Consider the following 21268-nt stretch of genomic DNA (forward strand, 5'->3'; position numbering starts at 1 on the left):
TACACTGTCAGATTTTCACCGTGGGTCTCGTGTTTCACTTGTTTATAAAATGTAGCTTTGTCCGGGGACTGTACTCCGTTATACTGGCGCTGCTCTGTCAGCCTTGGCCATATATCAGTAGGCTGGGTGGAAAGTAGATGCAGTAGGAAATGTAAACATTTATATAATCAGTGGTTAAAAGGGCGATGTTACGTTAAATGCTGGCGGCCCGAAACAGCTGGTCGATATCTCTCCAAACCAAGTCTTTGAATATAAATCAAGTTTGGGGTTACTTAGGCTCCCCGTGTGCTAAATTTAGACAATCCTGGTAAGGCAACGGACACTTTCTGGAATGAGCCTTAGTTTGTGCTAGAGATGCTACCGGCTGCTTCACAGAAGTTTCATCCAAAACCTGGAAGATTTAAGGAGAAAGTTGCAGTCCCGTGAAGGAAAGCAATACTCATTTAAGCATGAGAAGAAGGCAGGACGGGATTTACGCCCAAACTCAACAGAGCTGCAGTTTCAGACCTGTCCGATTTAATGAAATGGTTTCAAGAGCATTGAGGCACAGTTCAGTTACACATGACTGTAACACTCATCTGAAAAGACTTTTATTCATCTGCATGGTTTTCATTCTTGAGCTATTGTCAGCTCTAGCCAAAGGCCTTTCTTCCCTCATCGCTATCAGAGGATTTGGTGGATTAGGAGAGGAGATTCTTTGCTGACAGGAGCACTTAACTTAGCGTGGCAAAGCAGGGTCAAGCAATATTAATTAAAGACAGTCCATGACAGTTACAAAGCGTGACTCTGGTTGTACAAACATACATGGCTATGTTTTCCTTCTCGATGGCGGAGTCCTCTTTGGCCTGTTTCCACGGTGATGTCAGATTCTATTGTATGAGTGAGCACAGCCACACGCGAAAGGTACACTACATACCACACTGTACCGGGGAAGTGGAAAACCCAGCCTCTTTGATCAAGAGTCTCATCGGTTCATGAGTAAACACTTACTGATGATGGATCATAAACGATCAAAACAAAGCGGAGAGCCAAAAAGCGTAGATTCACCGCAGGGGTTTAATGAACCCAATCTCATCTGCACCGTACCCAGGGCGACCCACATTTTACAAAGCTAAACACTTAAATTAAAAAAGTTAGTCAAGTAAGGGGGAAGTCATTTGACACCTCGGTGATTAAAACAACTGAAGCCAGACTTGCTGTAAGTAATACTTGTGTAAATATTTTTCAGTGGCTCTTTTAATGATATCCGTTCTTTCTTAGCCACAAACTTTAATTTAACTGGAGAAGTGAGGTCGTGATAGTGCTAGCCTGTGGGGCCAGGTTATCCGCGTTTCACGGTCTCAATCCTGGCACATCAAACGTTCAACATCAAACAAACAAACAAACAAAAAAATCTCCCACACATCCTATCTCCCGTCTACAAAATCCTGTAAACATATGAACCAAATATATTTAAGTTTATTTTTTGAGTGGACATGGTGTGCTGCGGTGTCGGAAAACTAAAGATGTAATTAACTGCTGGAAACTCCCGCTGCATTCGTAAATGATTAGCATGCTCTATGACAGGCTGTGGTTTTGTCTTTGATTGAAGGTTATCGCGGCGATAATAATACACAAACATGTTTATGCCATAATGTTTTTCGTTGCAATGTGTCAGCATGGTTTTTTTTAAGAGTTATGGAAGTTTTGGTGGTCGTTTGCACTGGTTTGCGGAAAAACAAAAATGCACACATTGGATGTCTGAATTTGTGAAGAATTTTGTCTCTCTAGAAAGCATGCACGCGCTGGCCGTTTGGTACTGATTCGGCACGTTCAGCTCTGTTACAGATGGAGTCTGTTCAGTTGAAAGGCAGTCGCACTGTGTAGCACCGGACAGGGCCAGTCACTAGAACAGCTGAATGTATTTTTCATTAAGGCCTGAGTCGAGATCAAGGAGAGGAATTCCGCATATGAAAATAAAAATCCACATACAAACGGTCCAAACGCAAAACTGCAACTATGTTTTCCGCTAAAGAAACAAGTGGAGGAGGCCAAGGAAAAGAAATTAAATAACATTTATTTATGAGAGAGAATATCTTCATCATAACACCGAGTTTGCGGTCGCGCGCTCGAGCAGGAGGACGGTGTTTATTGCTGGGAGGTTTCCCCGCTGTCTGTGGCCTGATTTCCGACCGGGAGTGATTAATTCCATTGCATGTCATGCTTCTCTCTGGATGACATGCCCTTGCTTGCCTCGCAGGATCATGGAACTATATTTGTTTTCATGACTAAAGCTATGTTTTCATCAGTGGGAACTACCTGAAGTAGAGCAAGGTCACAGGCTCCCATCAGAACAGAACTCTAATTCTCTTTTCATTTCAGACTGGGGGGGGGGGGGGGGGGTGTTTTTGTTTGTCTGTTCAGACATTATGAATATGCTATTTCCTAGACGTTCAGTGTTCGTGGAGCAGAAGGCATTTGGGATGAAACCATGTGTACACAGAGGTGAAAACTCAAGCTCATTCTTAATCGTTCTCTCTGTATGTAAGTGGCACATAATTACAGACCCGGTGATCCTGTTTTTCAGTGTAATTCACACCTTCTGCCTTAGAGAGTCAGTCATACTATTCAGGATCCACATTCAGGAATTCCAGACACATTGTAGGAATTACAAAAAAAAAAACAAGAAAACAATCTGCCTCTGCATGTTTGTGTAACATTATACACATATTTCCAGCTATATGCATATCTTCAGGATCAAACTGTCTCCCACCTTTCCTCAGCCCTTGCTCCATTCACACACACTCTGTTAGACTCACTATTGTCCATCTATAGAGAGTCTGACTTTGATCATTTTCTTTTAATGCTGAGTAAAATACAGGAGGCCCTTTGTTAGTAAAAATAAAACCAGCTTTTGATGTCTAATTGCTGCGACAAGCAAAGAGAGAGGAGAAGCGCACCATCAGAGGAGAGGCGACCGCGTGATAAGAGCGAACCGGGTTTGAGTCTCGCTCTGGGCTAATGAAGAGGGTCACAGAGAGACACAGATGACAGTCAGCACTGCTCAGGGAGAGTGGACATCAAGAGAGGAAGACATAACAAACTCATCAAGTCAAATTAAAATGAATTAAAAAACAACACAAATACAGTGTTTGGATGGGTTCTGACGGACATGTACGTTCAGTCTTATTGAATCCATCCTCTTCTGTCCTTTAAAAGTGTCTCGGTAAAAGGCCCATCCTGCCCCAGGTTCCGTAAACTGGGTTTTGGGTGAAGACTGTTTCCTCAGGTCTGTGTGTGTGTGTGTGTGTGTCTGTGGGACGGAGAGACCAGGGAAAGAGATTAAAAATGTGCTCATGCAGAGCTGCTGTTTGTCCTGGGCAGTGCCAGTCCCACGACATTTTCTCCTTTTCCTTTCTCTCTCCCTCTCTCTCTTTCTCTCTCTCTCTCTCTCTCTCCATCCGTCTCTCATTTGCCCTGTGAAAGCCTGTCCAGGCAGATCTGTGGAAAGGCAGAGCGGTCTCTCATCTCCAGCACACAGTCCCTCACCATCTCCACGAACAGGGAGGGCCAGAGTTTGTGCAGGGCTTCACCCTTCAGGTTGGTGCCCGACGCCCGCTGCACCAGGTCACAGAGATACTGCTGAACTGTCTCCGCGCGCTCCGCTGCCTCTACAGCGCCATCCTGAGGAACAGAGCAAAAGACAGGCTCATCTTTTGTCTGTATCATTTCTGCTGTTATAAAGATAGTGTGTCGTGACCAGGATTAAACACTCATGCACGTTTTGGATTCACTGTTCCAGTGAAGGGAAAGTTGTCTGTAACTAGAATAAAGCAGAGAATGACCTGACCTCGTCACACGGTGCTGATACAGCCGAAATCGCCCAAATGAGCGAACCCAGCGTGGGCATGGTTAGAATGAGCGCTAATGCACTTGGACAAAACAATTCCACAGAGGACATGACACGCTGCATCTCAGCTCAACTCAGCTACAGGCCCCAGAGAGCACATTTTTTTCCTTTAGAATTTATGAAGCTGAGAGCTCTTAAAAAACAAAAAACAACAGGAGAAAACCTGAGCCCCGTTAGATGTAGTTTGAATGTGTAGGGTCTCTTGAGGCTGATGCGGGGAGATCTGACCTCTGACCCCTCGCAGCTGGAGTCTCGGCTGGGGTAGTTGAAGAGGGCGCGGCTCAACCCTTCTCCCAGCAGTTTGCCGTTCTCCCTCAGCTCCTCTGGGCTCTGCCCCGGCCGACGCCCACGGCCCTCCAACAGAAACTGCAGCTGCCGCTTTCTGCACCCACAGGAGGGCAGAGAGATAGACCAATGAGTCTGTGCTTACAAATGATGAGAATAAAAACAACAACAACAACAGCAACAACACAATGATTCAGAGGGAGTCTGTGAAAACCATGATACAGACAAGGTTTTACATTCCGGAGGTTTCTGCACAAATGGCTTTAGACTTTGGCAAATGACACAAATACTCTGGAAGGTGTTTCCTGAATACTTTCTTTTGCTGTTTAGGAACTTTTTGATCTAAACATCTGGCAAATTCATTTCACTGGGTCAGACATTAGAATTTTAAGATCTTACAGGGTGTTGTACAGTGTTCATGTCTGTCTGTGTTGAGATTTAGGCTAGGTCCACACCACGCCGGGTAAATCTGAGAAGGCATAATTATTTCTCCGATCAGCCCCTCCGTCCAGACTAAAACTGTCACACAGCCAATCACAGTCAGACTTTTACCCCCCAAGAAAGTGTAATGCTTTGAAACATGGTTCCTGTGTCTTATCAGCTGAGTTTGAGAATCGGTACAAATGTAAACGGGCTGCGTACATTAGTGAGGGATGTAACATCAAACGCTCCCGCTGTGTCGATCCTGACGAATCCCATGACACAGCGAACTGTACCAACACGTTCCACACACCACTGCCAAACCTCACAGAGAGACAATTTGGCTGAGTCTGCAGGCTAAAATACCTGGGATAAGTCAGTATGAAGGAGTATGACTGTGCGTGAATGAATGTGTGTGTGTGTGTGTGTCTTAAATATGAAAAGGGCACATAAAAGACCCTGGTGCCAGACAGAGAGTGTTGACCCACTGAACTGTTACGGGACCTGACAGGAACAGGTAAGCTCACATAATTACTATGTTCAGCACTGTACAAATCTGGAGTTAAAGACTTTATTTACCTTCATTAAGGCACTTTAATGTAATGTGAACTTGGCTATGAGAAGTTACAGATGTTTTTTTTTTCCCCTGTACTGTTTGTTGCCTTTGCTGAATAAAAATGACTTTCTCTGTCAGAATGTAATTTATCAAGACTCAGAACCTTAGTGGTGCTGCTGAGAAGTCACCGTGTGCAGAGGACAGGACCGACAGGACACGGGAGAGCTCAACATATATGAGTATGAAACACACAGAAGCACTCAGCAGTTGTGTGGAGTTTGCAAAGGGAAGAGAGGAGAGTAAAGTGTGGAGTTACGTAGGGTGGAACTGTCATTTCATTATTTCTCCTGCGCTCTCTGTTCACTGACCTGAGGGGGCTGTGTTAAAGCTCACAGGACTGAGTAGGGGCGACTGAGAGATTTAGCAAGGTCTCCATGACCTCCACCCAAACTACGCCACGCAGTTTCAGCCTGCCGCTGCACAGGACATGCACTGACCTGCCAAAACAGGGGCCCCCCCACACTGTCACATACGTACCTACCAGCTAGGTTCTCACACAGACACAGACACACACACACACACACACTCGCACATACCACACACCCTTCAACCATCACCTAAACATCTATCTCTCTCTCTATAGGCGTAAATGAACAGCATATTTCATCTGTGTGTGTGTGTGTGTGTGTGCGCGCGTGCGCACGGGCGTGTGTGCATGTGTGTGTAAGAAAGCATGACGTCAAAAGATTTATCAAAACGTTTCAGAGCGCTATGCCTGACAAAACACTGATTCAGCATCTCCAACCCAATCTCTTATCGCTAACATCGCCAACAGCTCATTTCTCACTTTTTCAGCTTCCTGTGAACATGTAAGAAAAATCTGCACGGCCGAAATGCTCTGGCGTGAAGAGACAGTTCTGTTTTCCTACTCAACCGGTGCCATGTTTTTTTTTTATGTAACTCGGGGCGGGAGCATCTGCCAAACGAACAGGTCCGTGAACTGTAAATGCTGTTGCCTTGAGCGGCTGTGATGAACAGTGTCGGGCTCTGAATGTATCGTGAAAAGCGTAAAAATGTATAACCGAGGGTGTAAAAAAACGTATTCCCGAGGCACTGTGGCAGGACGGTCGAGCGTTACCTGCTTTTCCTCTGGCGTTCCTGTCTGACGCACGTGTTTTATCTGACGTACGAAACCTTGGAGACATTCGCTGTTTGGCAATGTCAGCCAAAGGTTGAGAGTTCCAAGAAAAACATTTGGCTTATGACAGCCCTGCCATCACCACCGAACTGCAGACGGTAGGAGGCGGAGGAGTGGGCGTGGATTACCAGAGCGTCACTTACACCTTTGTACCTTTAAAGGACATTTATTTCTGACACATGTAGAAGCAAAGGGAGGAACACAGGGTGAGGCCTGTCCCTTCCGTGCCACACTGTGCTTTACCTTTTTTTTTTCACCCGCATGGTCCTGCCTCATTGGTGAGACTGACACTGAAGTGCTTTTGGCAGAAGCGGAGGATTCCTTGCTGGTGCCAGGAGCCCACCCTGCCCTGGAGACAGCCCATCACTTCTCTCCCTGTCTCCGAGTGTCAGAGCCCAGACAGGGGCCGCACAAGACACAGGTACGGCAGGGCCTTGGGCCTCGGCGGGGCGTCCTGAACTCACCTGGACTCCTCCAGCAGTAACAGCAATCGACAGCGCGGCGTTTCCGTGGCAGCCACGTGCCCCAGCGTGCCGAAGAGCCGTTCAGAGGTGATCACGTCGTTCATGGTCACCTGGTGCCGAAACAAACAGACGTGCCTATTAAGACATGACCTCAGTGACCTCTGAACCCTGAGGAAAGCCCTATCATTTGCCAAATGGAAACCACCTACACTGGCTTATACTGTTCTATGTGTGATCTGACTCCGCTGGCTCTAAAACAGTCGAAATGTACGTGCAGACATAGAAACACGGGAACAAAAGGTTTCATGTTTGGTGTGTTGTTTGGAGCGCAGAGAAGATTCGTGCTGAAACTGCAACTTTTTCCTGAAATAAAGTAAGACACTGGCCCATAAGAGCCTGCAGCGTTAGCGTAACGAGACAGACAGGAGAGATGACCCGGCTGGTCAGACCCATACCTCCACACCGTTGACTCTCTGTAGATTAAAATGGTGAAGACGGTAGATGAGGAAGGAGCGCCAGAGAGCCAGGCCGACCACCGGGTTCCCCTCGGGGTGGATGGTGATCTGGTCCAGACGTCTCACCTGGGCCAGGGCGGCCAGCTGCGGCAGGCGACTGATGTTGGTCTCCATAAAGATCAGGTGCTGCATGGACGAGAGAACAGTGAAAACTCGCGGCAAACGGTTAGATTACCGACCCTTACGCGGGCCTTACAGAAGACTCGTCTGGATACCGTGAACCAACGCAGGGACATTAACCTCGTAGTGAGACTCACATTCTGTGATGGGGATGAGGCGAGTGACCTATGAGATCATATGCTTTCTCACAGTGTCACGGCGACGGATATGATTACACTTCTATAAGGAGGCCGACAGAAATATTTATGTAGATTCATGTCCCTGGACATGTTGCCTTTCAGTTTTACAGCACTCTCTCATTCATCACAGGGTGAAGGAACGCTGGCAGATGATTAACCCACTCACGGCTAAGTTGGGAAACTTTATCCTGATCCGCGGCAGTGTTGGGATGATGCTGTCGAAGTGGATGTAGCGGAAGGCGATGGTGGTGACCGCGCTGGCCGTCTGCACGCCCCACCCTCTCTCCAGAGCCTCCAGGGCCCCGGAGCCGAACAGACGCAGCGTGTCCGCGTCCAGCTCGGCCAGGTGACTGGCCGACAGCGAGAGGCTCTGCACACTAGCGCCCCCTGTCTCTAGGAGCCTGGAACAACACACAAAACAATACCATCACTCGGCTGTGCATTACAGCTTTCACATCTCAGCCCTGTAATAAAGACACGAACAATGCACAGAGACCCCGAGTTATGAATTTTATTATTCAGTTTGTAATTGAAAAATTGAAAAAATGAAATTTGAAGACAAGTGTAGTAAACATGGCATTAAAAATAAAACCAGTGTTGTAAGGTAACGGTATCCTGGCAACTCGCTTCCCCACCTCAGCGACTGCAGAGCTACAGACTCTGAATGACTCTCACTGTCGACTGTATGGGATTCAGTGAAGAGGCACGTCTGGGCCAAACTACCTTAAAAAAAAACCAAAAAAAAAAAACCCCCACATTCATCTTGTAGCGTGGCCTGATTGCCTCCCATTCTCCTGGCGGCGGCGGGGGTGGCCTCCTCCGCTAAAGGAGCCGTGAGAGTGGAGGAGCAGAGGGAGTCCCAGGGAGAGATGATCTGAGGCCAGAGCTCCGCAGCTCGGCCCCCGAGTGCACCGTCACACACATACCAGAGGATCAGACGCCCCATACTCCACCCTCAACGTCAATACTCCAAACACGTGAATCAGTGTGTCCCTATGGCAAACCGACACTGAGGGTCGCACTGTTGGCAAGAGGAGAAAACTCCAGGGACGAGAAACTGAGGAGGAGGTAACAGAGCGGCCCTTTGGGGGAGACGCAGGCCAGTGTTGCAGTAGTTTGTCTCCTGTCGTAGACAGAGTCAGGAGAGCCTGGGTCTGAAGAAAGACTCCACAAGACGGCCATTGTGCAACTGTGCTGCACTGAAGACAGGACGGTCAGAGTGACTGACCGTCCAGAGGCTGTGTCTATCAGGACAGCTTACCTCACACAGCCAGTAAATAAGAGAAATATGGGGAAGGCAGTGTGTGTGTGTGTGTGTGTGTGTGTGTGTGTGTGTGTGTGTGTGTGTGATATAGAGAGTCTCGTGTGTTTTATGTGTTCTGGGTCAGAGGAGTCAGACAGGGGAACACTGTGATAGTCAGGGTGCTGTGGTACAGTAGCACTCCCCACCACTGAGGTCAGGCCACTGTACAGTCAGTCAGACACCTGAACATCCCCGGCTCTGCACTCAGTCACCGGAGGTCTTAATGTGTCACACACACACACACACACACACACACATACACACATACCAGTCTCTTTTCCCTCACGGCTTCCAAATAACCTCAGAGAAAACTCAATCCTATTCAAACAAGCCCAAAATTACATTAGACTAGGGACAGATACCTCAGGTTCACCCGACACATGGAACGCAAGGAGAAGAGCAGCTCAACTCTAACAGGACACGTGGACCTTGGCTGACTGCTGAAACGCTTCTTCCTGAGCTGATCTGTCCAGTGGTGTAAGGGAAATTAAAGCCAGTGTCAACACAGGAGTGCCGAAGCCTGATACCATCATCTCTGCTCTGGAATGTTCTTGATAATGTACTGGTGGGGGAAGATCCCTCCGTCCCAGTGTCTCCAAGAGTCAGCTACAGGTATCAGTGAATGAACACACACACACATATGCACACAGATATGCACACACAAGCATACACACAGGCACACACACACACACACACACCAGGACACCCCTGGGTGGCAGATGATCTGGCTACCCACAGACATGCAGGCGCCGTTTACTGAGAGATGGGCCTAATCCCTGGGACACACCACACCTCTCCTGCCGATCACTGCCAAAGGCCTTAAATCAAAGCCTGCTGGACAGCCAGGCCAACGTTCAGGCCCAGGGAGCAAAGACTGATGGTGGGTTTTTTTTCACCTGCACACACGGCGGCGTTCCAGGTAATGTTGACGCTAATCACACACAGCACGCTGCCAGGAGCAGCAAAGTTCTCCAGCAGAAACAAACACCCAGAGAAACACACTGAACACTGGAAACACATACACACAGAACCACAGACGAGACTATGAATGTTTGCTGCTCTTTTGAGCGATAAAACCCTTCCTGATGGGAAGGAACAGGCTCTGTAGGAAACAGTCAGTTAACTGCACCTGGCACCAATCCAACGCTGCCTTCAGACAGTGAGACACTGGGTCATTTGGAGTGGAATGAATGTGTTTAAATGTGTGTAATGCCATTATGTCAAAATCCTCACGCATTCACATCCATCACTCTTCTCCATCCAGACTCTGACAGCTGCCAAGTCTTGGGACACTTCAAAACTCTTTATTTCTCTAAAAACTCTTCTTAAAAACGGCCAGTCAGACAGCGTAAACATTTCAGATACTTGGGCAAAGATGAGCGGCCGGAGAGAAACTAAATGTCTTTCTTTTCTCCTCGGTGAGGCAGGACTTGTACTCGTGCTGAATGCAGTCTGGTACGTGTACACAGAGGACTGTGGAGAATAAGACCCCACGGCTCCAGACGCACGCCAGCATAGCCCGATCGATTTACGATGTCTGAACACCCTCTCTCTCACTCTCTCTCTGTCTTCGCTGGCTCGAAGACTTCCTGCGCTTTGTCATCAGGGTGGTCAGTGAGCTTTATGCTTTACGGCCGTGTGAGATGACCTACAGAAGGCTGCTCCATGGGGCAGAATTAAGTGAAAATATAAATAACCTTGCCAAGGTCGCCTTTGAACTCAGCCACAATCGAATATTGGATTTCTGAATAAGAACCATAACTCTTTCCTTCCTCTCTGTTCAGTTTACTGAAGAGGAAACGTCGAGTCGTCTGAGCCGAAACAGCAGAGCCTTTCAATGAAAAAGGTCAAGACGCGGCCTGATGACCTTTTCATGAAAAAGGTCAAGACGCGGCCTGATGAGTCAGGATGTTCTTACAGACACTCTCAGACCGGCTTTAGTGAGAGCTCTCTCCCGAGAGAAAGGGAAAGGCACAACTTGTAAATAATAATAATAATAATAATAATAATAATAATAATAATAATAATAATAATAATAATAATGTGGTTATAATACTGAATTTACCAGTGACTCTCACATAATATTTCAGGGGGCAATCCAGTTCTTATGCTAATCTGTCTTGGGTTAATAGTTCTCACCGGCTGTCTGAGATTATGGAGTTAATCTTTGTTTGTTTGTTTTTAGCCATTAAGCACATACCTCAGTGTTGTTTTTTAGCTTCACGTACTCTGACTGAAACAGAATCTGTCCCCAAGCCAGACAAGTTATGAATAGTATGGCACTGAAGTTTGACCATGGCTTCTTTCTCAAGATTACATAAAGCTTCATGAAGCATACTCGTAGAAAAAGGACCAAGTTTTGAAAAACTGGACCTGTGTCAGATCCCCAAAATGGCCGGTCTTTTCACCTGACCTGTTCTCTTTTCTCACTGATCACAGACCTGACAGAGCTGGCCAGGTGTACGTGTTAACAGACGGCGAAGTCTCTGACATCTGGGTCGAGTTTCAGCAGCGCTGGGTCTGGCCGACTGAGCAGAAAGACGAGGGAACGTAGCTGTTAGCTGTTAGCTTTTAGCTTTTAGGGTTAGAACACTCACTCACTCACTCAGAACACTCAGATGTGAGTGCAGGCCAGTGCGCTCACTGTCTATGTCAGTATTCAGTGGTGGGTGCACTGTCTCAGTCTGTGTCAGCATTCAGTATTCAGTATTCAGTGGTGGGTTCACAGCCTGTGTCAGTATTCAGTATTCATTGGTGTGCTCACTATCTGTGTCAGTATTCAGCATTCAGTGGTGTGTTCACTGTCTCAGTCTGTGTCAGTATTCAGTGGTGTGCTCACTATCTGTGTCAGCATTCAGTATTCAGTGGTGGTTTCACTGCCTGTGTCAGTATTCAGTGGTGTGCTCACTATCTCAGTCTGTGTCTGTATTTTCTATACAAACGTAAGCAAAATAACACAGTGCGTATGACTGGAATCCAAACACTAATAAAAACAGGCTTTACACACATGCGTTGCCAATATGGTAGATGAATTGTGCTGGCTTGGCCACAGTCTACACAATAAGACAAAGCTGGGACAGAAAATGTCTACAGAGCTTTAGATGAGACACGTTCCATAAGAGACATGGTTAAGTTGGTGCCTTCAAAAGAGAAAGAGAGAGAGAGAGAGAGAGAGAGAGAGAGAGAGAGAGAGAGAGAGAAAAAAAAACCCCAAAAGGCCTTGAGTCTCCTGCCGCTCTCTACTCCATGTTCTCCCCATAAGTTCCAGCTCCAGCAAGGATGTGACCAACACAGAGACACAAGAGCGTTCTGAAAACACGCCCGGCAGGGGAGAGCCGCCGCTCTGCCGTCGCCATGGAAATCCTGCGCGGGTCTTTTTTTCTCCCCGTCGTTCACAAGACTCATAGCACTCGGGTTATGGATTTTTAGGACAGGAGGGAAAAATTACAGATAATGACATTGATTTTACGTCTGTTGTCATTTTGCCTAACCGAACGACACCGCCCTCGTCAGGGAAACAACTGTCGTCCTGCAATCCTTTAAAGATTTAATCTGTGTTACATCTGCCGTGTTTTGTTTTATCTGCGGATTCAGTTGCTTTGGTTTTGAAGAGGACGAAATGAAATGAAGCATTTTGTAGTTGCTGTAAGATGATGTTTTAATAGGGCCAAGCTGAGCAGACTGACAGAATGCTCAGGACCAATGGCCCTTAAACGCGACCCCACCACTTTCCGTCACCTCATTTAAACCACATTATTTCAGCTGGGAGCCACAGGGTTCTCTGGAGACAGTCAGTGATGGTACCGTATCAGAGAGGACACTGTGACTCTGTGACGGATCGGCTACAGAAGGCTGAGAGGCTTCTCTCCACTATATCCATTAAGAATGACCTCATTAAACCAGTTTGTCTAATGAGACAAAGACACAGTAAGGCACCATATTTCCTCCTCCCTGCTGGAGCTGCGCGTTACTGCAGTACTGAGTAATCTCTCTCTTTAGTGGCCAGTTTATTGCCAATGGACACATCTCACGTCTTTCTGCTTCATCTGACAGCACAGTCTTTCCGTTCATCTGACAGTTATTCTTCTGCACTCCTAGAGAGGGGACACGAAGCTCAGAGTGAGGCACGGCGCCACCTAGAGGGATGTGACCTTCATCAGCCACTGCACTGGTGGTTTTCTGCGTCAGAATTCCACTCAGGCTCACAATGTGACGCCCCCTGGAGTAATGTGGAGAATTAGCAGTGTAAGGAATCTTTTAACATGTTTCTCTCTAGTACAGTCTGACAAACCACCTCGGCCCTTTACAAAAAGGCTTCTGCTACCCATGACAGACAGCACTGCGACCCATGACAGACAGCACTGCGACCCATGACAGACAGCACTGTTACCCATGACAGACAGCACTGTTACCCATGACAGACAGCACTGCGACCCATGACAGACAGCACTGTTACCCATGACAGACAGCACTGTTACCCATGACAGACAACACTGCTTGGCCCATGACAGACAGCACTGCGACCCATGACAGACAGCACTGCGACCCATGGCAGACAGCACTGTCACCCATGACAGACAGCACTGTTACCCATGACAGACAGCACTGTTACCCATGACGGACAGCACCGCGACCCATGGCAGACAGCACTGCGACCCATGACAGACAGCACTGCGACCCATGGCAGACAGCACTGTCACCCATGACAGACAACACTGTGACCCATGACAGACAGCACTGCGACCCATGACAGACAGCACCGCGACTCATGGCAGACAGCACCGCGACCCATGACAGACAGCACCGCGACCCATGACAGACAGTTCTGTGACCCATGGCAGACAGCACTGCTTGCCTGTGGCCACACTGGGAAATTCCACTGTGAATGTGTGTGTGTCTGTGTGCGTGTTTGTGTTTGTGTAGTATTATAGTTCAATACAGCACAACTAGTTTGATTCTTATCGATCAGCCCAATCAAATGGCATGAATTTGTTTTTGGTTTTGTTTTTGTTTTTGTGAGGGGGGTGGGTTACCTTGGGTCTCGGGGGCTGTTGGGGCGGCTGGATGAACGTAGCCTGCTATCACTGCCCCCTGCTGGCCGTTCAGGGACAGTGAGGGGACTTAATCGCCTGTGGAGAGAGAGAGAAAAAAAAAACACACACACACACAGAGAAACAAACGATGAGAAAGTTCTCATGACTGCCACTGCACCCATTTCTTAAGGCCCCTCTACGGCGCTCACTGATTCTGATCTTAACTTGAGTTCGTCCGGCGAGGATTCCTGCGCGACGCCATTGGTCTGGGCCGTGCTGTGGGTGGGGCTGTTCTCCGGGCTGACTTCCTCCTTCACGCCGTTCTGGGTGGGCAAATCCAGACACGCCCTCAGCTCCTCCCACTGCTGCGCTGCATTCCGAATGGCCAGACGCCGCTTCTCCTGCACACGGGGACCAGAGAGCAGCAGGTGGGCTTGGCTGGGATTACTCAGTCCTGAAGGATGTAGATTTTGTGACGTAGCCACTGGGTCTCTCCTAATCTACAGCAAAAAAAAGGCATTTCACCTAATCTACCTATTCCTGCCGATTCCTGAGACCATCTCATGGCTGAGGACAAATGTCACTTAAACCCACTACAACCACGGCTCAGCAAGGACAAAAACATGTCCGCTGCAGTAATTTCCCCGATAACTTATGTTACTCCACACACATGGGTTGGATGAACACTCGCGTTATCTGAGAACTACATGGAGACAATGCAAAGCTTCTGCCTCCTGTGTTTTTGGACGTCAAAGAAAACCATATGTCTTCTTCTTACACATCAGTGAAAACAAAGAAACTTACTTGGCAAAAGTCTTACCACATAACAGAGTTAAGCTGTATGTCATTGTCAGACGGTAGAGGAGATACATCTGCTGGTTAGGGAATGTTCTGGAGACCACGTGTAGAAATAAAGCAGGGGGTAAAGAGGGGTCAGTTTAAAAAGAAAAAGAAAGAAGAAGAAAAACAGCTGACTCCAACCAAACCCTCTGGTGTTATTTGCCACCATGGAGAGCTCTGGTTGATTGACAGTTACACCTTGGCAGACGCAGGTCCTTTCGCTACAATGTATCATTGTTCCGTTTGCTGTAACGTAATTGGTCCAGATTCCTGTGGCACATTTTGAATTTGGACAGTGGCTCTGCACTCATACTTACACAGTTAAAATAATTCACCAGCATTAACTGCGAGGGGGCTTATACTGTCCGGCACTAGCCCAGACTGGGACACAAACACTCTCAGAGTTGATTTACCACTGTGTATGAAGAAAGACTGAAAGACTCCAAACAAAAACACAAAGAGCTGATCCTAGCTCTTGAATCATTACTTTAGCCTGTGTAAAGCACAGTGAAGTTGTGTGTCCTCTAATGTGATCTCTCCTTCCTCTCGCTGTCCCTCTTCTGTCTGAACTGTGTTTTTATCCAGTACACACTGTTTATTGACTGGTCTCAGATCAGCTGCTTCTGTCTGAACTGTGTTTTTATCCAGTACATACTATTTATTGGCTGGTCTCAGATCTGCTGACCTCAGCAGAAGAAATTGACAGTTGCCATAGAGGCACGTCTCTGTCAGCAAGTCAGCAGATCTGTCTGTCTCTCTGTGTGTCTGTCTCTCTGTGTGTGTCTGTCTGTCTCTGTCTGTGTGTCTGTCTGTCTCTGTCTGTGCGTCTGTCTCAGTCTGTGTGTCTGTCTGTCTGTGCGTCTGTCTCAGTCTGTGTGTCTGTCTCTGTCTGTGCGTCTGTCTCAGTCTGTGTGTCTGTCTGTCTGTGTGTCTGTCTCAGTCTGTGTCTGTCTGTCTCTGTCTGTGTGTCTGTCTGTCTCTGTCTGTGTCTGTCTGTCTCTGTCTGTGCGTCTGTCTGTCTCTGTCTGTGTGTCTGTCTCTGTCTGTGTGTCTGTCTGTCTCTGTCTGTGTGTCTGTCTCTGTCTGTGTGTCTGTCTCCGTCTGTGTGTCTGTCTCTGCCTGTGCGTCTGTCTGTCTCTGTCTGTGTGTCTGTCTCAGTCTGTGCGTCTGTCTGTCTCTGTCTGTGTGTCTGTCTCTGTCTGTGTGTCTGTCTCTGTCTGTGTCTGTCTGTCTCTGTCTGTGTGTCTGTCTGTCTCTGTCTGTGCGTCTGTCTGTCTCTGTCTGTGCGTCTGTCTGTCTCTGTCTGTGTGTCTGTCTCCGTCTGTCTGTCTGTCTCTGTCTGTGTGTCTGTCTCAGTCTGTGCGTCTGTCTGTCTCTGTCTGTGTGTCTGTCTCCGTCTGTGCGTCTGTCTCTGTCTGTGTGTCTGTCTCTGTCTGTGTGTCTGTCTCCGTCTGTGTGTCTGTCTCTGTCTGTGTCTGTCTCAGTCTGTGCGTCTGTCTGTCTCTGTCTGTGTCTGTCTCAGTCTGTGCGTCTGTCTGTCTCTGTCTGTGTGTCTGTCTCCGTCTGTGTGTCTGTCTCTGTCTGTGCGTCTGTCTGTCTCTGTCTGTGCGTCTGTCTCTGTCTGTGTGTCTGTATCTGTGTGTCTCTGTGTGTGCGTCTGCCTGTCTCTGTGCATCTGTCTGTGTGTGTGCGCGTCCGTTTGTCTCTGTCAGTGCCAGTCTGTCTGTGCATCTGCCTGTCTGTCTCTGTCTGTGTGTGTTTGTCTGTCTCTGTCTGTGTGTCTGATCTCCGTGACCAGACAAAGGGAGGCAGGAATGCCGATCCCGCTCTTCTTTCTCCTCTGCTTTGGATAGGCTGAGATACAGAGGGTGCCGCTCCCTGTGCTGTGGGGAGTCACTGTTCTGACCCCGATCACTCAGAGAAAAGAGAAAAGAGAAAAGAGACTACCCCACACTCTTTATTTATGGCCCTCTCAGCAGGGATTAGCAGGCTAAGATTACACTGAAACAACCTCTCTTCTCTTCTCCTGTTTCTCCCTCTGTCTCTCTCTCTCTCTCTCTCTGTCTCTGTCTCTGTGCAGATAAAATGAAGAAGCAACACCAACCAAACATACATGCAGCCATGGTACATATGCACACAACCAAATTCCCAAACAAACACACACACACATAGACACACACTTGTGTCTAGCCCTCTGTGGGGTCCATCACAGTGAATGTTTTCACTGAAAAACCACAAAAAATAACAGTCACAGTGCACTGAACTTTTTGGCTCTCAGTACTGAAATGTGAGAATGTATTTTTAAGGCTACGGTTGAGAACGAGGGCTGAACCCCTGTCATTTCACAGGAATCGTCTGCACATTAATGACACAATATCCTTTTCCAAAAGAAAAGAGGTCCCCTCACAGGACAGATTTACTGAGTTAATGGAAGGTGACGGTAGAGTCCAAACCACGCCTCAGGGCATCAGCCCAGAATCCTCTGCCTGTACGCTACGCCCCCTCCCCCCTCTCCCCTCGGCCGACGGCACACAGGGTCATTTAACAGTTTAACGTAAACCAGAGAAATCATTTTAAATACACTCTGCTACCACACAACATGCCGATATTCTTAATGACGGCACTAGGCAGGGGTCGGGCACATTTGAATACACTTCACACAGGCCAACTTCCTCTCCGGCACTGAACCACTCACAGATGGCCGAGATCAACAGATGAAATAACGCGATTCATTTGACAGAGTGAATATAGACATATTTCCTGGGATTAGAGGGTAAGAAGCCAACACAGGCCCACACTTTCTCTCACCGCTGAATGGAAAGAGGTTAGATTAGGTTTCATCTAGAGAGCAAAATGTTCTGTCACATAAATTATTCACTCAGAGCTCTTTCACGATCCTCTCTGATATTTGGGGTTGATCGCCTCTCACACGCACACACGGTGACGTGGCATGCCCTATGCCCGAATCACTGTCAAACCTTAAGAACCGTTTGGTTCAGTTCCAGGTGAACACTTTGCCTGATCAGAGTCGAGCGCTGGAACCATACCTGATAAACTGAGCCAAGAACATGAATCAGTGTTTGTGCTGGATCTGTTCATAAAAATCAGTGTAAACCATGAATGTCTCATGTGATTAAACTCTCAGAGCTTAGACTTGGGGCACTGTGACATTACAAATCTGACCTTTACAAACTCCCTCTATCAACAACATTGCACAGTCATTCTGCGTTTTTTTTTTTAACACACTGCAACATTGTCCCCTGCGCCAAATCTAAATGCTCCCTGGGGGGGGGGGTGGTTTGCATTACGGTGAGTGCTCCTGATGTGAGTGAGCTGGTGTGAACTTAACCAGCACACTGACTGACAGGAATCCCAGTTCAGACACACACACTGACTGACAGGAATCCCAGTTCAGACACACACACAGTAACGGGAGGGAATGTGTGAGGACTGATGGTGAGGATGTGACACAGAGAGAGAGAGGGAGAAAAAGGGAGGACCTGGGGGGGGGGGGGGGGGGCTGGGTGATACTGTTGCTAAAGGAATTAGGTACAGGACATATCATGGTCTCACTTCTGAACAGAAAATCCACACATGCTCGGCGGTGGTTTTGTTTACCTTGTGAGCGGCCTGCTTGTGGCTCTCTTTCTTCTTCTCATCCTCCTTTCGGGCCAAAACACAAGCCATCCGTCTGTCCTCCTCCTGCAGAGCAAAATCAACACTTTTAGGGCGGTGCTCCATTCCTTGATTCACTCATTCACTCTCTCTGAGTGATTTCAGCTTCTGACGAGGCAGAGAACAGAGCGCTGGTTTGCGGCGTGTCTGTAGGCTGGGGGGGGGGGGTGGGTGGGGGGGGGTAACAGGCGTACGCAGTTGCCAGGGAGGGAGACTCTCCCCGTGGTATCAGACGATTATCGGAGTGATTTTCAGATGCAGCTTTTGCAGTGCCCAGCTGTTTGGATGAGCTTACCGCTCCCACAATGCACTGCTCTCGGATCCATTTGGAGACTGGTGACGGAGCCTCGGGGAATACTTAACATGCAGTGACCTCGCCAATGACAGACGAGCCGCTGCAATAATCAGTCTGTTGTTTTTTTGTCATTTTATTTCTATGACGTTTCTCCTCACAGTGGGATTGATTATAATCTGATGGGGCACTCCGTGACTGAATCAGACCTATTCACAACCTGAAATGGTTTTATTTTATAACAACACTCCAACAACTGGGATGGTACTGCCTTAAATAACAGAGAAAATGTCAGTGTGCGTGTGTGTTTTTTTAACGAGGAAACGTTAGGGCTGAATCCTTAACCACACCGTTAAATATTCCTAAGACAAAAGAGAGAAATCAGAACAAAAGCCCATTGTTTTCCCATTCACAGTCCTACTGCTCAAACTCTGAGCTTTTCTCTTTCTGCTCCCATTACACATGTTAACAACCCTGAACACGACCAGTTGACTAACCACATCCCGTCAATGATCTATTAAACAAAGAGTGATAAATGATTGGTTTTCAGTAGACAAATCGCACAGTTCCAGAAATATTCCGCATTTCACCTTAACCACAGGGATTTTTTCTTTTTTCTTTTTTTTTTTAAATGCATGATTAATGGATAAGGTGGGAGTGAAACTGGGTGACTGATGTTTTTATGCCGCTCTCCTGGCTGAGCGGACTGGGACATGTCTGGCGTTGTGTAGACACCGATAACAAACTGGGCCGACCCCGCTCTGCTCCTCTCTCGCACAGGCCTGGAGCAGAAACACCTGAGAGATGGTTCATTTAACCCTTACGTTACCTCAGACGGGACCCTGCGCCGCCCCCCCAAAGCTGTCATCGCCACTAACCACTCAACAGACCCCTCAACCAGACCGTCCTCCTGTAGGCTGACGCGCAATTAGTTTTGCCCTTTTTCCCCCATCACGCTTAATGCGGAGATGAGAGGACGGCAACTGATCCCAGATCAGTAAAAGGCAGGTCCTGCCCGGAGCACACAGTGAGAAAACACAGGAGTCATTAGTGTGTGCCTTTGTGTCTGGCCGCAGGGGCATTCCTGCGTAAGGCTACGGAGGAGCAGTCTCTCCTTGTGTCTCCCTGTGTGGGGAGTCATGCGTGCCATGGGACGATTTCGGGGGGCTGTTCTCATTCAGGTCTAAGCCCTGTGTCAGAGACTCCTCGCACATGAAGCTCTGCAGGACTAAAGGTGGGTACACACACTGTGTGATTTTGGGCTGTCCCAGATGAAAGATGACAAAACGTGGTGATATCTTTGGTCGTGGCTCCAAACCGCTGGTCCTGCGTCACACGGTGAGAGAGGTCCAAAGATGGCCGTTGTCACGGTGTTGTGATCAAAGATATTCGGGGACAAAATTCTCACAGTGTCAGAAATTTAGGACGACCATCTCACGATGTGACTGCTCCTAACGCTGATGACGTTTTATTCTCGTATACTGACTTGTGTTTTATCCTGTGGCTCAGCAGGTGTTATCATCATACACTCTACATACATCACACTTGTTTATTAGATCCATGTTGCACAGTGTGGCTTGCAATAAACTTATTAGATTGTTGAAATTTCACAGTCTATAGGCGCCTTAAGGCCCGCGGACGACTTCAGCAAGGAGAGATATGTGTTCTCTTTCTGTTTGACTGGAGATGAAGCTACTGGAAATGTCAAGAACTTAACGACTGTAGCTAATGAATGGACATGCGTGCCATGTCTTATCAGCCAGTGGCGTTGTTCAGCAAAGCCGCAAATAATCTTAACTTACACATACACACTCTCCCCCTCTCTCTCTCTCTCTCTCTCTCTCTCTGGCTGTCTCACACAAACACACACAACCACACACACACACATACACACAGACACACACACACACACAACCACATTCACATAAATGTTTGTTGTTACATCTTTGTGGGGACTTCAAATTGTTTTGCGTCCCACTGTAACTAAATATGAATAACCCTAAACCTAACCCCAACTGAAAAAGAGAGAGATATTTTGGTACTTTTTGTTTTAACCACAAACAATCTCCCATGGGGGGCTGGCACAAAGCCTTCTGATATTCATCTCCTCATTTGGGATGTTTAGTTCACACAGTGTCATAAGAAGCTAAACTACACACACACACACACACACACATACATACATACACACACACACACACACATAAATGCATGCACACACACGCATAAACTCGCACACGCGCACACACATACAGATACACACACACACACACAAACATACACACACACACGAACACACACACACACACACACACACACACACACACACACACACACACACACACATACATACATACATACACACACACACACACACACGTGAACACACACACACACACACACAGAGAGGAGCTTACTGTGATGCGCTTCATGTCCAGTTGGCAGAGGTGAAGCATGCGTCGCAGAGTGGCCTGTCTGTACCATGTCTCCTGGGCTACA

General features: G+C 47.7%; 1 protein-coding gene across 1 annotated transcript in view; it reads right to left on the bottom strand.

Annotated features, from left to right (window-relative positions):
- Positions 1–3269: 3269 nt before the first annotated feature.
- The window catches only part of lrrc49 (leucine rich repeat containing 49), a 32532-nt gene continuing 14533 nt past the window's right edge, over positions 3270–21268 (bottom strand). Inside the window, exons 10-18 of the mRNA XM_030765898.1 lie at positions 21187–21268; positions 18421–18504; positions 14188–14363; positions 13963–14058; positions 7793–8027; positions 7268–7453; positions 6813–6922; positions 4118–4271; positions 3270–3663 (exon numbers count right to left, since the gene is read on the bottom strand). The exon at positions 21187–21268 is cut by the window's right edge and continues 66 nt beyond it. Of these exons, the coding sequence (XP_030621758.1) occupies positions 3448–3663; positions 4118–4271; positions 6813–6922; positions 7268–7453; positions 7793–8027; positions 13963–14058; positions 14188–14363; positions 18421–18504; positions 21187–21268 (1339 nt within the window). The 3' untranslated portion in view covers positions 3270–3447. The remainder of the gene's footprint in view (positions 3664–4117; positions 4272–6812; positions 6923–7267; positions 7454–7792; positions 8028–13962; positions 14059–14187; positions 14364–18420; positions 18505–21186) is intronic.

The sequence above is a fragment of the Chanos chanos genome, chromosome 2 (genome assembly GCF_902362185.1).
Source record: "Chanos chanos chromosome 2, fChaCha1.1, whole genome shotgun sequence".
Taxonomy (NCBI): Eukaryota; Metazoa; Chordata; class Actinopteri; order Gonorynchiformes; family Chanidae; genus Chanos; species Chanos chanos.